The sequence below is a fragment of the Lycorma delicatula genome, chromosome 4 (genome assembly GCF_047948215.1).
Source record: "Lycorma delicatula isolate Av1 chromosome 4, ASM4794821v1, whole genome shotgun sequence".
In the NCBI taxonomy this organism is placed as follows: domain Eukaryota; kingdom Metazoa; phylum Arthropoda; class Insecta; order Hemiptera; family Fulgoridae; genus Lycorma; species Lycorma delicatula.
Window position 1 is genome coordinate 94,802,929 of NC_134458.1, and position 13,211 is coordinate 94,816,139.

The following is a 13,211-nucleotide window of genomic DNA, read 5'->3' on the forward strand; positions in this document are numbered from 1 at the left end:
GGGAGACTTCGTTGAGATATTTAGAAAAATAGAGAAATTATTTTTAAAATCCTGGTTAAATACTCTTTTGATAAAGCTAAACATTTATATTAATTACAATAAATGCTTTTTATTCTATAATTTCAATTATGAAAGTTAAGACAGTATTTTTAAAAGGTTAGGAACCATATTTTAATGTACAGTAAACTTTTTATTATTTTATCATGTCATTTCGGTCACGCTAATTGTAATTTAATTTGTTTTTTAGGTATCTTCAAGTTCTTTGCCTCCTCCTCCGCCAATTATGCCTGGCATGGGAGGAGGTATGCCACCTCCACCACCACCTCCAATGCCTGTTATGGGTGGTGGTGGTCCAATGCCTCCTCCACCACCGCCAATGCCTGGAATGGGTCCTCCTCCACCTCCACCACCACCGATGCCTGGTGGAGGCGGACCACCACCTCCACCTCCTCCTCCTGGGATGATGGGTGGTGGTTTTCGAATGCCCCCACCTCCACCAGGAGGAGGTTTTGGCGGGGTTCCAATGCCACCAAAACCACCAGATGTTTTACCTCATGGATTAAAACCAAAGAAGAAATGGGAAGTGGAGGGATTAAAACGTGCAAACTGGAAGACGGTAATCATATTAAATATGATCATGATTAAATGTACAGTAATCTAATTTAATGAATAAATAAACTTTTAGTTTAACTTATAATTTTTCACTCTGGAAGTTTTATACTTGATATGGTCTTTATTGTTATAAGTTTTTACCCGTGCTTAATTCAATAAAAAGAAAAAGTTACTGCGTGGGCATATGTAATTTCTATCTTATGTCTATTCCATTTTTCTTTAGTAAACACTACCATGTATGTTGACTTTATTAATTTAAACAAACAAGAAAAAATAGCAAAATAGTGTTGTGGAAAAAGTTGGCAGTTTCTGTAAGTTTTAGTATTAAGAGATTTAACATTATATTTATTTAATTTTGAGTAAATCTACAATAATATAAAACTAGATTGAATTAAATTTAAACATACGCTCAAAGTTATACAAAATAATAAATAAAATAATCATAAAACATGTACCTGCTTCTGCAGAAAGCTGTAGAATATAATATGTCAACATGTTGTTCAACCTATTAGCTTAGTCATGAAATATTTGTGTGGTCTAAGTAGAATGGACTTTGATTAACTCACAAAAAGTTTCAGTTTATTGTTAGTATCCAATCTGTCATTATATTTTTGACTGTGTACTAACCTAATTGTTATATTCATTTTCCTTGATTTTGAAAACTAATCGAAGAGATTAAAATTGTTTTTATAGAGAATCTCCTCTCAACTTTCAGCACATATTTTCATAACACAATGTAGTTATTTTTGTTTTGCTTATAAGCAGTTAAATATGATATATATCTGCGATATAAATGTTATTATTTCAATTATCAAAAAGGTCATGAAAATCAAACTATTGTCATGTTACAACTTTTTACTATAAATAAAATAATCCAAAATATAGTCTTTTTCAGCTTTTCCGTGCTTAAATACACATTTACCTTTGTTGTTTTAATTTTGTAACAGAAAGAAATAAAAAATTAAATTATTTTACGTTGGGAGACAACATAATTAAGAACTGTATTGATTTTTTCCAGATTTTTATTTGTCAATTATCACTGCTAAGACAGACAAAGAACTTATTAACTTATTTTAAAAAATTTTACAAATCAGTATTTAAATCTCTTTGTTTGTTAATTTAATTTATTATTTTCATTTTCTTATTGGTTTCCTCAAGAATTTCCTTTGATTCAAATATAATTTATTTTAAATTATCTGTAATAGGTTATAATAATTGTTAATTTACATAAATATAAATATTTACATAAATATTTAACACCATGGGACACTTCAGTTGATGAGTGTATAAATTTGACTATCTAGCATTAAACTATCTGATATTGTGATCAAATTTTTTACCTGATTGATCAGACTGTAACTTTTTTTATTTTCTGTCTCAATAAGGAAATATATATTATATAAATAGTATGTTACATAATATTTAATATTTTCAATACTGCTGCATCTTATTTTATTTGTCTAGCCTTTTCAGATTACAGATAACAAAAATCTTTAATCATTGCTTCGCTGTAATTTAATATTTATTAATAAAATATGTTATGTGTGTTAGTAATTTAACTTTAATGACTTAAATGTGGGGATAAATTATTAATGTACTTCATTAAAGCAAATTTATGTTCTTTATTTTTTGCTTTTGCAGATTGGACCTCAGAAGTTATCTGAGAAATCATTTTGGCTTAAAGTACAAGAAGAAAAGTTAGCCTCACCCGATATACTTAACGGGCTTGTCGCAAAATTCTCATCTAAACCGGCAGCAAAAAGAGTGGATGATGTCATAGATAAAGGTGGAACTTTGAAGAAAGTTAAAGCTTTAAGAGTTCTTGACAGTAAAGCAGCACAAAATCTATCAATCTTATTAGGAGGGAGTTTAAAACATTTAAGCTATCAGGATGTAAAAAAGTGCATTTTACGGTGTGATTTTAATGTGCTTACTGATAGTATATTGGAACAACTAATAAATTACTTACCTCCACCTGATCAGCTTAAGCGTCTCACAGAACTTGATGTCCCTTATGATCAGTTAACTGAAGCCGAACAGTTTGCTGTAACTGTAAGTATAACTAATAATTAGATGTTATCTAGTGAGAGTCATTTTTAGAGTCAAGAAAAATGATTTATAGTTTTATTCAAATATTACCAGATGATTTTGTTCATTAATGCTCACAGTGTCTTGAATATATACAGTATCTTGAATAAATCTAATTGGTCAACCAACTGTAGTAGTTAAAGACCATCTACTAGTCCTTTCTAAATATTTTTTTATTTAGGCTGTGAAATAGTGTAATTAACGGATTATGTGCATTTGCGTATGAATTTGTATATTAAGCCCATTCTCACTGGATATTGCATATTTTCGCTATATTTACAATATTTTTTGGTAGGGTACCTGGTTAACAAATGAAATCTTATGTTGTAGCCAGCCAAACCTATTAGCTGCACGGCTCTTAGAGCGCACTTAGCAGCTGTGCGTCTATGGTTTTGGTAGGATAATAATGTAATGAGGCCAAATAAAACACAGACTCACGTGAGATAAAGACGGACGATACCGTTCTGCGTCACGCATGCCTACTGCAGCACTCCTCCCACTAGACAGTTAAATTATGCAAGTTACTGTTGACGCACTCGTTGCATTAGTTTAGTTTTTTATTTATTAGATAGTTGTGGCCCTTACATTGTGAATTTAATTGTCAGTGCATTAAAAGTAGAATCTTCTTCTTCCTATCTGGTGGCCTACAAAGACCTTGAAAAGACAAATCATTCTACGATCGTCAGATTTGTGAATGAACGTATTAAAAAAATATTTCCTAAATCTTCTGCAGATGAAAGAGTGTTTATATTTCTCTCAGATGCTGCTCCCTATATGATCAAGGCAGCCAAAGCCCTCCAAGTATTTTATCCCAATTTGACTAGTAATGTGCTTTGCTCACAGAGTACATCGATTCACTGAAGAAGTATGATCCACGTTTGGGAATGAAATAAACTGATTTCATCAACAAAGAAAGTGTTTCTTAAGGCATTTGCTCGCAATAAGGCCTATAAAGAAAAACTGCCAAATGTGCCTTTACCTCCTGAACCAGTGGTAACTCAATGGGGAACGTGGATTGAAGCTGTATTGTTGTACAAGAACACTTCGAGGCCATCAAAGGTGTAAACGACTTTGATAGTGCAGAGGCTATGGCAGTTTGTCAGTCCAAGGAAGCATTTAACGATTCATAGCTGTGATTAGCACTCATTTTCCCCACATACCTGTGAGTATTAAAAAGCTTGAAACTCAAGGTTTGGCATTGACTGAATCTACTCAGTTAATGAATAAAATCACCAAATGAACTCCGCATTGCCAGAGGTAATCCCATGTAAACTTAAAGAAAAATTTGAAAACTTTTGAACAATAACCCAGGCTTTGACTCTTTGTGTCAAATTTGATAGTTTAATTAATGGGACAGGTGATTGTTTCACCAGAAACAATAAGTGCTAACATAGCACCCAAATTCAAATACCGCCCAGTTACCTCAGTGGATGTGGAACAATCCTTTTCCGCTTATAAAGATATTTTGAGTCATCGAAGACACAATCTTTACCGAACATTTAGAACAGTACCTGATTGTTTAAGTTTACAAAAGTAACAAAATGTTAAGTAATTGTTAATTATCGAATTTATTGATATGTTATTTAACTACTTACTAATAGTATGCTGATTTTGAAATAAAAAAAAAAACTAAAAATTACTATTTTTTTATTATTTAAAGTTGCATATTTTTTACATTTTTCATGCATATTTTAAGCATTCTTCATGTATATTTCAAGTGGTTTATGTTGCACATAATCTGATCTCTAGTAATTAATATTTTTGTTTTTTTTTTAAATTCAATATTTTTTCAATAACAAAAGTAACAAAAGAAGTCAATTTTTAAAAATTAAAAAATTTTTTTTCATTGTTGATGTGCAACTTTCTTCTGTAAAGTAACATTATTTAACAGTTAATTAAATTTCAGCATTATGTGAATAAAATAAACATGTATAAAAAATTTGGCATCACTTGTGTATAGTATTTAAAGGTTGAATTTAAAATGAATTGTGATCTATTAACTGTGTTAAATGATTATTTTTAATTCTCTTCATTCATTCTGTAGCAGAAAGATGAGATTATTTTTCATAAAAATTGGTGTATAAGTTAACCTGACATATAAGTCAAATTTCATCTATATGTGGGGTTGATTAACAAGAGGTTTAGTTTTTAAATAAAGTTTAAATCATTGTTACAGTTATACTGACAACATAGTTCATATTTATTTCAGAGATGTGATAGTAGCATAAACAAGCTCAAAATAGTATTATAAATGTACGCATTAACTACTCATGAGAATGAAGTCATTGTTAGAATCTCTTTTCTGAATTATTCCTATAGCTATTGTTAATTTAAATCTTTTGTTTTCATGTTTTGTTTTTCTGGGTTTAGTGTTTTAAATTTTATACCCATGAGTATGTAATGTAAAGTATTATTATTTAATACAAAATTGTTGATAGTATTTTGGTGGGAACTAAGTTTGATATTAGTAAAAATCTTGAATGCAGCTGGTGAAATAGTTAAGATATTTAAAAATAAATTCCGGATTCATTATATACACTGTGTGATCAAGCTAAGTGTGTGATTTACTGGAAAATCATATAACTAAATTGGCTCTAACTGAGCAGGCGAGTATTATACTAATGTTTTTTTTGTTTTTGACATGTCGGTAGTCTGGGTGTGAAGCTAATTGTATTATGTTGCTCGGGTCTGCAACAGTGACCATGCATTTCACATGTATGCAGTTTAGTTTCTGTTGAGACAATGTAAAAACTGTTGTTTTTTTTTTTTTTTAATTTCTCTTAATATCAAAAATGAATAATCAGGTTATATATGTATAACTGTACACTTTTAAATTTGGCAACCTATAATCCTCACGACTTACAAAATAAGGTATTAATAAATAAATTATATTTTGAAATAAAAATTATATAGAAAATAAGAATAAAAAAATCATTAAATTATTCTTTAACTCCCTAAGCTAGGAAAAAAATGTGCTTACATACAATGGTGTATTCATTTCAGTGCAGAGAAGGTGGTGGGAAACACTTCAATCCACACTTTCCTTACTGTGCTGTGGAATGCTTATTCTTGAGAGTGCCTGTGTTCTTGGTTAAATTATTCATGATTTTAACTTAGGTTGATGGACTGCAGAACAGATATGTTATATTGCTTTGCTTTTAATGTGACAAAACATCTATACTACATTGCTTTTATACTGTCTTTTTAGGTATAGAAGGTAATAGATGTTTTTGGATTACAAAACATAAAATATTAAATTAATAGTTGTTTTAATAAAATATCTGAGTAATTTCAATGAAATAATATTTCATTTACTTTTGTAATGACATTCAAAATGATTACTGCATTAGTGTAGTATAGTAAAGCTATTGAAAAGAGTTACTGTGCAAAGAAGGCAATAAAGTAGTAGTTTTTAAGAAGGTTATTGGTGGCAATGGAAGGGGAATAGTAGGATTATGCTTGAATCTAAAGTTGAGAAGACTGTGGAACACTTAGCTAGTGGTGTCATAGTGCTACCACTATTCAGTTACACCTCTTCCTTGTTCCAAAAGCATAGCAAGTAGACTATTGCACTCATTCATTGTTGCGATGTAATGTTTATGTATTAATAATGAAAAATTTTCTTCTTTAGTTCACCTTCATATTGTACGAGTGAAAGATAGTTTTACTTTTGAATTATGTATAGTAACATGAAAAGATAACAAAATAAATTAATATTGTTGTTCAAATGCTGTTTCTGCCTGGTAGGAAAAAACTTGAAGTGGTATATGTTTAATTAAGTAATAGTACTAAGGTGTAGATGACAATATGGAAGTCAGTGGCTTAAATTATAACCAAAAATATATAACTGATAGCACCACAGTATTTATTCTATGTGTACTCTTCTTTTTTTATATAGTTCATAATAATGATCATCCTCTAGACAGATTAATATTCTGTAAAAATCATGGTTATGCCCCAGAAACTTACGTAAAGTGGGAATTAAAGACAAAATAATAATATTAATAGTGATCATGATGTTTATTTTATAGATTTTTCCAAATTTCTTAACTATTTTTCTTGTTTTGTGCAGATTGCTGAAATCAAAAGGCTTATGCCAAGACTGAAATCGATGAAATTCCGCCAACACCATCCTGAATTAGTGCAGGATATTAAACCTGTGAGTAGTTAATATTATGTGTTAATTTTTTCTTGGTAAATCTTACTGATTGCTAGATTTTTGTCTTTTTCTTCTCATGATCATCTTTAAATTTTAAAATCAAATTGCCTCTTGTTATATATAAGTTAGTGGTGACAAGTGGCATTAGTGTTACTTAAATATTCTGAAATATTTTTTATTTTGTAGATAATGAATTTTGTTTTGAATTTTGGTTCATTAATGAGCATCGTTACTTCTAAATGTAAATTTTATTCAATTGTTTTTAAGACAACTAGTTTCCATATTTTCTAGTATGTACAATGAAAGTAAATTATAATACGGTTGACATTTTATTAAAAAATTATGTATAATAAATAGTGATTATTATTATTATTGAATTTATATTTAATTTATCAACTCTTGTGGATGTTTTATTTTGAATTCTTTTTATGTACATTCAGTAACTGGGTAACGGAATGTATGAATACATAAATGTGCATATGTAAGAAAGAGAGTACATATATGTAAATGTAATGTGATTACTTACTTAATTGCTAGTAGAAAAGTTAAGTTATTATTAATTGTGCATGTGTATTGTCTTAAAATGTTCATAGGCGAGTTGTAGGTGCTATTAATAGAAGTTGTTTATGCATATAGTTGTTACTCGGTGTTAAATAAACTAAATCAAATGGACTGATTTCCAATTGTGAAATCAAGCCTGTCATTTATTTGTTTGATGTTAGGAATGCGCAATGTAGCAAAATTCATTGACAAATTTGTGAAGTATGTATTGAAAATGTGATTTGTAGTAATGTGATCAGGAGAGGGATTCACATGTTTAATGAAGAGAGAAAACATGCGTGATGAAGCTGGAAGCGGAAGACCATCTTGTTAAATGATGTCTCAATTTGTAGCTCAGTAGAAACTTAGTATGGACTGACATTTCATAATCTCTGCCCTCTCCTTAGTATTATCTGGAATTTCACAATCTGTACCGCATGAAATTTTCATGAATGATTTGAATTATTTAAAAAAAATAAAATAGCTCAAAAAATAAAAATTTTGTTGATACGATTTGCTTATTTAATCATATAGGATGTAACTCTCCTTGATCCACTGAGATGACCTTTCTGACTTAAATTGTAATACTATTTTTATAAAATAAATATCGTTTTTTGTAGTTCTTTATTTGCTGTAAATTTTCAGTGAAGATTTAATTAAAAAAAATGTATGTAAATAAATAATAATTATTATTTAATGAAAAATGGTACTTTATTACATTCTGTTAGTAGAGAAAAAATACTTAGTAAAATAGAAAAAAAAAATTTGTTATAATTAATAATTCAAATGTACTTCTATTACAATACAACACTGATTTTCAAATACTTATACAGACATGCAGCAGCAAAGTGTTCAGTTTTTGTGAGTTGTATACTAGTTATATTTCATGAGAAAAAATTTCATAACGGAATATAGGTATACATAAAATATTTACACATATAAAACTCTTTTCTTTTTTTAAAAAGAAAACTGGGAGGAAAGAGAACACAAGTGTGGTTATTGCTCAGTGACTAGTAGCCACTGCACAATTAATATATAATATAATTTTACGCACCATGGGATATCACACTAGATGAGGATATGTATTTTCTCAGTTACCAAAAAGAATATATAAGTATATTTATGGGGTTTTCTAAACTAAAAAATATAAAAATTCAGTACAGGAATATGTGTGTACTAACAAATTTATGGCAACAAACATGTTAATAGTCTATAAGAGTTTTTTCTGTACAACCCATGTACAATACATGTGCCAGACTGTAATTACTCATAAATATTAAAATAATCATTAAGCCATTGAAAATAAGACATGAAAACTTAAATAATTTTTTTTTTCTTGATTAATCAATATATTTCAAATAAGAAAGAGTGAATGGTGATCCAAATAGTTTTAATCTGAATTTCTAAATTTTGGAATAAAGCATTATTTCATGAGCCATTCTTGTGAATAATGGTGCTTTTAATCTTGAATACATTTTTTTAATGTAGATTAGATAGATTAATTTTTAAAAAAGGATAATTAAACAGTATATTATAACAAATATAACTAAAAGAAAGTGGAGAAAAATATTGCGAGTTATCAATAATGTATTTATGTTAACATGGCAAATGTATCTCACGTGCCCTAAACTTCTTGTTATGGTAAATATGCTTAATAACTCACTTTAGTAAGCAAATGTAAATGAAAATTTTGTTACTTGGGACTTGATGTCATGAGTTGTATTATTTGGAAAATCAAATTTTTTCTGCATGAGGCTCATCTGAACTAATCGACAGTTTCGGTGAAATAAGTAAATTGTCATTCTATCATTGGCATTTATTATATAATCAGTTGAAGTAGAACAGTTTTATACTAGCATTAACTATTCTTATCTGTATACTAAGCAGATAAAATGGGTAAGGTAATAAAAATTATTTCCAATTTAAACTTCAATCTGTAGTATACTTTTTTATACCAAAAGGTATTGATTGAAGTGAGATTCTTTGCAAATAGTTGAATTATGGGTTATTTAATATTATGAGAATACCAAACAGATTCATTATAAGTGTTTATTAAATCACTGGATGTTGATTAATGCTCTTTCTGTTGAATAGGGAGAAACCAGTCAGGAATTGCATTTTAATATTTTACTTTAATGAATTTAATTTGTACACATTAGAGCTCTGGAGAACGTGATTTGATTCAATTATCTACATTTGATTTTGTGATTGTGGATTTTTTATATTATTTTAGGATATTGTGGCTGGTGCAGCTGCCTGTGAGGAAGTTAAACAAAGCAAAAAATTCTTAAGGATATTAGAATTAATACTTCTGATGGGAAATTACATGAATAGTGGTTCCAGGAATGGACAAGCGTTTGGATTTGAAATTAGTTTTCTTCCTAAGGTACAATTTTAGCCTATTAAAAGATTTGTGTTTATAGTATAAATTTTATTTTGTTTTGTCAATGAAGATATCAGTATATTAAAATAAAACGAAAAATAACCTTAAGAAAGTCGTTAGAATCTAAATATAATTAATTGTCTTAAAATATTTTAGAGGATTTACTTTCATCTCCAGATGAGCTTTAAAAATAAAAGAAATGAAAGAAAATGTTTCTTTACTCAGATATTTTAAAATGATGGATTAGAAAGAATGTTGCTGTTAAACATAAATGACTACCTTTATTTTTGTAGATGGCAGCAGTAGACCTAATTAAGATATCATATTTTAATTTAATTTTTTCTTTAAGTTAAAAACTGTAATGTGAAATGTTTCCAGTTTTCAATCTATTATTTTCAGATCGCTTTCCATTTTTTCAAATTTATAGTTTTCTTGTTTTATATGATTTGTAGAAGTCATAAAGGAGCTATGAAATGATATTACATTTATTTCAACTGTGCAAATTATATAAAACGAGGAAAATATTCATTTGGAAATATTGATAGAATATTTTAATAGTAAATATAAATATAAAATTGATTAATTGGAAATGCTTTACATTAATACTTATTGAAATTTAAACTAAATTAAATTAATACTTAAATTATTATAAATGAATAAATTCAATTTAAAAATTATAATTTTAATTAAAGACTGTTTTTGTTATGTACAATGTATAATGTAATCAAGTGTTAATCATTTATCTTGAACAGTAATATTATTATTATTTTTATTTATTTGACATAAGGGAAACACTATTCCCTACTGTATTTTTAGTTTTTAATAATTATCTGGAGATTGTGCCCCTGATTAAGGTGGATCTACTGAAAATGGAATAAGGAAGTATTTAATTAAATTTTTTTAGTGAAGTACTAATTTATTGAAAATAAGTCGCAGGATATTTTATTAAGTATTATTTATCTATGAAAATACTAATATACTATATACTAATCATATATTTAAAATAGTCTTAAAGTTAACTAGGTACTGTTTCAAATCTGTTCTCAAAATGTTAACTATATTCTTTGGAAACTACGCAGCTCAGTTATCCATTGAAGGCACTCTATTGAATATACACTATTTAATTTTTTACTTAGACAATTCTTTTTTGTTATATTCTTTATGTATTTTTAAAGATTTTAGATACCTTTATTGTAATAGTAATATGTTTTTATTTAATATTTGCATTGTAGTTAATATATTTACCCTATAAAAAATACTTCTTGTTTTTGTTACAGTTGTCTGGTACGAAAGATATTGAGAATAAAACTACATTACTTCATTATCTAGTAGACACCATCGAACGGAAATTTCCAGAATTATTGGCCTTTGCTGATGAGCTAGTTCATGTAGATCGAGCAGCTCGTGTTTCAACTGAAGCAATTCAAAAAGCTCTAAGAATGATGGAAAGTAATGTACGAAATCTTGAAACTGATTTGAGTAATAGTAGACAACCACAATCTGAGGATGATTTATTTGCAGAAGTGATGGGAAAATTTGCCGTGGATGCTAGACAGCAGTGTGGACTTCTACAGAACATGTTCAAAAACATGGAAACTTTATATACTGAACTGTCTGAGTTTTATTCCTTCGATAAACAAAAATATACATTAGAAGAATTCTTTACAGATATAAAAAGTTTTAAAGATGCCTTTTATCAGTCACATAAAGATAATGTTTTAGCTAGGGAAACAGAAGAAAAATCAAGACGTGCTCGTGAAGCCCGAGAAAAAGCCGAACAAGAGCGTGCTGAACGTGCAGCCAGAAAGAAAGCTCTTGTTGATATGACTGCCGATCAGACGCAAGAAGGTGTAATGGACAGCCTTCTTGAAGCTTTACAAACAGGTTCAGCGTTTACTAGAGACCAACGAAGAAAACGGCAGCGACCGCGAGTTGATGGAGGTAAGCATTTTTTTAAAACTATTGTTAAACATATTATCTTGTGTTATATATTGTTAATTAAATTATATATTTGTATTCATGTGCTAATTTTACAGTATGTATTTTTTTTCTTAACTACCATAAATTTCTTTAAATTTTATGCTTTTTTGAATGTAGATAATATAAAAAGTAGTAATAGAGAAATTGAAAATTTATTCTAAAATCTAATTATGTTAATGGAATATCAGTTTGCATTAGCGTAATGCAAATTGCAAAATTGTAATAAATAATACAATTACAGTTAAAGTTTTTTTAATTGTAGAGTTTTAATTTTAGGTTTTATTAATCATTATTAGTCATTGAAAAAATCTATGTTTTAAATGTATACCGTATGAGGTTTATTATATTGTATTGAAAAAATGAAAAAGATTTTTAAACTGAAAATTCTTCCAGTTATATAAGGAAATATAAATTCATAAATTAAAAATATATTCAATATGAACATATATTATTAAATTGCAACTTTCCAATGACAAAGTAGAGAGATAGTTAAAGAAGTCTAAAAGTGCATTTTTAAAATAAAAAGTGTTGTCAAACAATGGATATTATGAAATTGTTTGTCTTGTTTGTTTCAATTGTATGAGATTGATTGTTTGTCTCCAGCCTCTATGGCACGAGTGGTAGTGTCTCAGGCTTTCATCCAGAGGTCCTGGGTTCGAATCCCAGTCAGGCATGGCATTTTTCATACGCTACAAAATCCAATTTTCATATCCCACGTACAAGCATCAAGCTTATATGGCGATATTAACAAGTTAGCTGCCGGTCTCGCGCTGGCGTGAGACGCGGGGTGTATGGTGAGGGGCCGGTCTCACGCCGGCGCGAGATGCCAACTTTTATGAGCCAGTACGGTGCCAGCATCGCACGAAGTAACATGCTAACGTGTCTGCAATGCGCTTGAACGTTGTAACTTCATTGGCGAACTATTGTTTTTAGTTTTCTTTTATAATTTTTTTTTTTTATTGCTCCTGCAATGAGTACGAGAAAGGGTCCGCCACGTGCCAAAAAACAAAGGTTGGTCGAACCGGATTACGTACAAGATAGTGATATTGAAGAGGAATTATTTGGAAATTGTGACGAAGAAGATGACTATCAGCCGGGTAGTGATTCTGAGGAGTATTCGTCAGACGAAGACCGTAATCAGGGCTTGACGTTCGAGAAATTCTCACTAGTAAATATGAGTTACGGCCTACTCCTTCACATGCGAAGCCAAATGAACCATCTACTAGCGGATCTACATCGAACTGGATGAGTGTGGTCAACGGACATGAACCAATTAATTATTTTGATTTCTTTTTCGACCAAGAATTACTTTCTATGATTTGTACAGAAACAAATGCTCAAGCTGAAAGATTAAAATCAGTAAATGAATCTGTAAAAGGCAGAATAAAAGACTGGAAAGAGCTAAGTATCCCAGAATTGAAAGTTTTTTTTGGTTTACTGCTTCATATG

General features: G+C 29.2%; 1 protein-coding gene across 4 annotated transcripts in view; it reads left to right on the forward strand.

Moving 5' to 3' along the window:
* Positions 1-13,211, forward strand: part of dia (diaphanous related formin 1) — a 134,139-nt gene that overhangs the window by 106,164 nt on the left and 14,764 nt on the right. For all 4 annotated transcript variants that reach the window (XM_075363695.1, XM_075363697.1, XM_075363696.1 and 1 more), the window contains 5 exons: positions 248-616; positions 2,254-2,664; positions 6,773-6,859; positions 9,633-9,785; positions 11,060-11,723. In XM_075363695.1, the coding sequence (XP_075219810.1) occupies positions 248-616; positions 2,254-2,664; positions 6,773-6,859; positions 9,633-9,785; positions 11,060-11,723 (1,684 nt within the window). The remainder of the gene's footprint in view (positions 1-247; positions 617-2,253; positions 2,665-6,772; positions 6,860-9,632; positions 9,786-11,059; positions 11,724-13,211) is intronic.